Raw genomic sequence first — 4571 nt, 5'->3', positions numbered from 1 at the left:
CCCCGCCCCAGGCGGCCATGGCTGCTCTCCATCCCCCTCAAGTCCTATCTTAGATTGGTCTTGTTTGTGCCTTTCTCGCAGTTGACAAGATGTCTATCACATAATTTTAAGGAGGTTGGGTTGCTTTCTGTTGCTGCAACTCCTCTGCTTTATCTTGACCTTTGTGTGTTTATTTTGATAATTAGGAAGGTCCAAGGAAGAATTATCCTTCTGATGTCACTGCCAGGCAGGTGAGACGTGTTTCAGCACTGTTTATAACTTGTGCCTGCGTGTGTGGTGGTCCTCAGCAGGACAGAGTTCTTGAATATGAACTCTGCAGTGCGTGCCTCTGACCTTGGAGTTCTGAGGTGACTGCTGTTAGAATGGGACTTGATTAGGTTACTTGCTCTAAATGGCTTTGGGTTTTATTTTTTTGATTTTATGTGTATATATGTATTACCTACATATATGTTAGTGCACCCGTGTTGTGCAGTGCCTGTGAAGGTCAGAAGAGGGCATCGGATCCCCTGGAACTGGAGTTAAGGACGATTTGTAGCCGCCATGTGGGTGCTGAGAATCGAACCGGGGTCCTCTGCAAGAACAGCCAGTGCTCTTAACCACTGAGCCATCTCTCCAGCCTGTTTTTGTTTCTTAATACAATATACAGATAGAATATATGCAGCCTATATAAACTGTAAAATAGCATAATAAAATATAACTCCCCCTTATGGTGAGTGTCCCTGATCCATCCACATGGCAACTTCTTGTACTCCCTGCCTCTCACCCATACATAACCATCACTTTGAACATCATTTTAATCAATTTCTTCCTTTTAGTATATGTGCCTCTTTGAGTGTGTTGTTGACATTTCCTTGGCTTTGAATCAAATAAACCTGGGATCCCACAAAATCCAATGTTGGCTCCTAAGATTGGTCTGCAATGCTGGATATAAGTGTTCCTTGCTGCTTAATATTTTATTGTGGAAGAAGTCATAGTTCAACATGCCTTTCTCCTGCTTATGACTTTGGTTGGCCCAACCTTGTCCAACAAGGAACAGTGCTACTCTGTGGATCTGAGTACAAGTCTCCTTGTATAAAGTTCTCTTGATTACTTACACAGAGGTGGGGAATGGTTGGATCAATGAAAACACAATCTCTATTGATTTAAAGGACTGCCACAGTGTTTACTGAGCGATCATGCTAATGAACACTTCCGTCAGCCCTCGGTACAGGACCACTCATGTTGTCCTGTCTCTCTTTGCTGTACTTCAAAGCTTTCATCTTCTGTCCCCTGGTCACAGTACTTGTAGATGCCACACAATGGGGCTGTAAAAGGCTGTGACTGAAAAGGAACATCAAGATTAAAGAACATGTTCATTTTGTATTTCTATAAAAAAAATCCTTTTGAAGATTTTGAATGAACAGTGTATTTAAAATAAAATCAAATATACATGACCATGTGTCTGGGTTTACAGAAACATGCACAGTATTGATGTGGGAATCAAAAGAAAACAGGACCTTTGAAAACTCCTGATCTTAAATGTGTTTTTCTTTACCTGTGACCCCACATTTGGGAAAGAAATTGGTTTTCTATTTTGTTAGCTATGTACATCATGTGTTATAAATTCACAGACAAAAATAAAAACACATCCTAACTTTATATGCTCTGAAAGTACTACTTGGCTATTTCTTTTTCCAATTTTCATGAAGTCTTTGAATAATCGTATCACTTTCATGAGAAACCTAAGGAAACAGAAGAGGAAACAGAACAAGCACTTTGCAAGACCTGCTCCAATTCCAGACCCAGGAATCCTCGTGAGTGCAATGCTTCTGGCATCCTTCTTAATTCATCTGATAATCACTAATTTTCTCTGAATTTGTAATGCCAGCTTGAGAAGGTTTCTTAAAATTCCTCTCACAACATCCTCATTGTTTAAATCTCCTTTGCAACTATCTCCTGGGAATAGCATGGAGTTGAGCTCTTAGGCCATATGATCTCTGTTTCTGAGCTGGCCACATAAGCTGCCTGCCAAAGTGTTCTAGTTTGTCTTCAATTGCCAAGAAAAAACACTCTGACCGATACCAGTTTGGGGAGGAAAGGCTTATATGGCTTACATCTCCAGGGTCACAGTTCATCAGGGAGCCCAAGGTCGGATCGCGGGGCAGGACCTGGAGGCAGGAGCTGAGGCACAGACCATGGAGGATTGCTGCTTACGGGCTTGCTCCCTGGGCCCCTGCTCAGCCTGTTTTCTTATGCAACATAGGCCCCACCTGCCCAGGGGTGGCACCACCCACAGTGGGCTGGACCCTCCCACATCACTCAGCAATCAAGAAAATCCCCCACAGACATGGCCACAGGCTAGTCCAATGGAGGTAATTCCTCAATTGAGGCTCCCTCAGCCCAGGTGTGTCAAGTTGACACTAAAGCATCCAGCACACCAAGCTTATTTATTTACAACTTTTTGGACTCCATTATTTGAAAAACAAATTCAAATTCTCCAGAGAAATAATTATTTAGAATTGAATATTTGGAATATTGGAAAATTCACTACACAAATCATAACTCATTTGATATATTTTCAGATTTATTTTATGTGTGTGAATTGGTGTGAGTGTACACTACATGGGTGCAGGTGCCTGGGGAGGACACAAGAGGTAGTCAGATTCCTTGGAGCTGGAGTTACAGGGAGTTGTGGCCACCTGAAGTGGGTGCTGGGAACCGAACTCTGGTCCTCTGGAAGAGCAGCCTTTCTGTGTTCTCAACTGCAAAACTATTTCTAGAGCTTGGGATATGTTGCTGATAAGGACTCAGATGCTCTGGGAATGCATGCTGGCCACAAGTCTCTTACAAGTAGCATTAAATTGTACTTGGTGGTGCTCATCATTTATCTAATGGCCTTTTTATTTGAAAGTCCTTTTGCTGTGTGAGGGCGGCCATTATTCTCGAAGTTTTCTTGTTCTTTTTGCTGCTGCTGTTCATGAGATTTCCTTTTGGGAGAAGCTTCCAGTACTTTTCAGAGGGCAGAAATGCCCTCTGCTCTGCCCACACGTCCTCTGGCATTATATTGCTCTAAATGCATCTATTAACAGATGAACCACCAGTTTTACTGTTAACCAAAGGCCACAGCTCACATTAGAGTTCACTCTTTGCACGGTGGTGTGAATTTGTGCCTTTAACAAATGCAATGTGTTGGACTTCTTGGAGGTAGGACACAGAGATGCAACTTCCCTAGAACTCCTCTGATCTCTAGTAGCCCATCAGAGCTTCCTTCCCTCAAACCTCAGCTGATCTTGTACCATCTCTATAATCTTTTGTCTTCCCGTCTGTCATGTAGTAGAAATCACACAGTCCATAGCTTTTCAGAGTTGCAATTCTGGCTTAGGAATGTGGATGGTTAAGTTCCACCATATAACACCGAGTTCTATTTCTAAATTTTAAAATATTCTCTCTCTCTCTCTCTCTCTCTCTCTCTCTCTCTCTCTCTCTCTCTCTCATTGGTATACACGTCATGGTGTGTGTGGAGGTCAGAAGACAACCTGAGGAGTCAGCTCTCTCCCTCCACCACCTGGTTTATAGTGATGGAACTCAAGTGTCTTCAGACTTGGCTCAGTACCCCTGAGCCCTCCCGCTGACCCAACCCTCTTTACTGTTCATCATTAAAGGCTATCTCGTTTTCTGGTTGCTAGCTCACATACTGAAGGACATCTTGGTTGCTAACCAAGGACTGCTGTGTGCAATGCTGTTTGTGACAGAAGCCTCGCTCCTGGGAGGGAGATCACTGCAACTTAGATAAATTTTCCTTACATAAAATTTAATTGAATTTCCCTTTTAATTATGTGTTTTATTCCTGTCTAGTGGGATTCTTCATAAACCTGGGGTGTTTATAGAAGAAACCCTGTTCCAGGCCAAAATATGTGGATTTCTGACACCACCCAGCATACCATGGCTTGACTTCATTTAAAGATAAAGGCAGAGCTTTGGAACACATCAAATAAAACACAGTGCCTGCACTTAACAACCAGACTGAAGTTTTGAAATTTTATTCAGTTCCATATCCTATTACTGAGTTCTTTTCTATGGTAAATTGGAGATTTAAATAATATGTCTAAGCTTTTGAAAACATATTTATGCTGAGTTTTTTGCAATTGAATTTATGGCTTATTAGTGGGAATTGTGTGTTAATCTTAGAATTCTAGATTTACCATGATTTGTGTTAATATTGCCAATAAAGCCTAATATAATCAGAATCTCCATTTAAGGTCATAGTTGACTGATGAAATGTAATTCTACATCTGTGCATGAAATGGACGGTGATTATATTGTGTCAGGAAAATGTGTGCTTTGTTACACAGTTGACTTTTACCTTGAAAATGGAAAAAAATCACAATAATTTTCTAAATTAACTGGCAACTTTTCAATTAAAACGAACAATAGATTGATTGGTGATTTGACAATTGATAACGTGAACAACGGAATTAGTCAACTGACAGCTGGTCAATTAACTCCAAATAACAGTTTCTGATGGTTGAGTGAAAATCCATGAAGTGATGGGAGACAGAGACCGAGACGAGAGGGAGGGAGAGGAGGGGGGA

At 41.5% G+C, this 4571-nt stretch overlaps 1 protein-coding gene across 1 annotated transcript in view; it reads left to right on the top strand.

The window, feature by feature from the left end:
• The window catches only part of Ccdc179 (coiled-coil domain containing 179), a 5796-nt gene that overhangs the window by 724 nt on the left and 501 nt on the right, over nucleotides 1–4571 (top strand). Inside the window, exons 2-3 of the mRNA XM_008850708.1 lie at nucleotides 186–230; nucleotides 1689–1799. Coding sequence (XP_008848930.1) covers nucleotides 186–230; nucleotides 1689–1799 — 156 coding nt within the window. The remainder of the gene's footprint in view (nucleotides 1–185; nucleotides 231–1688; nucleotides 1800–4571) is intronic.

The sequence above is a fragment of the Nannospalax galili genome, unplaced genomic scaffold (assembly GCF_000622305.1).
Source record: "Nannospalax galili isolate Female #2095 unplaced genomic scaffold, S.galili_v1.0 scaffold645, whole genome shotgun sequence".
Classification (NCBI taxonomy): domain Eukaryota; kingdom Metazoa; phylum Chordata; class Mammalia; order Rodentia; family Spalacidae; genus Nannospalax; species Nannospalax galili.
The sequence above is the reverse complement of the archived record's forward strand: the minus strand, read 5'-3'. Positions and strand labels throughout refer to the sequence as shown.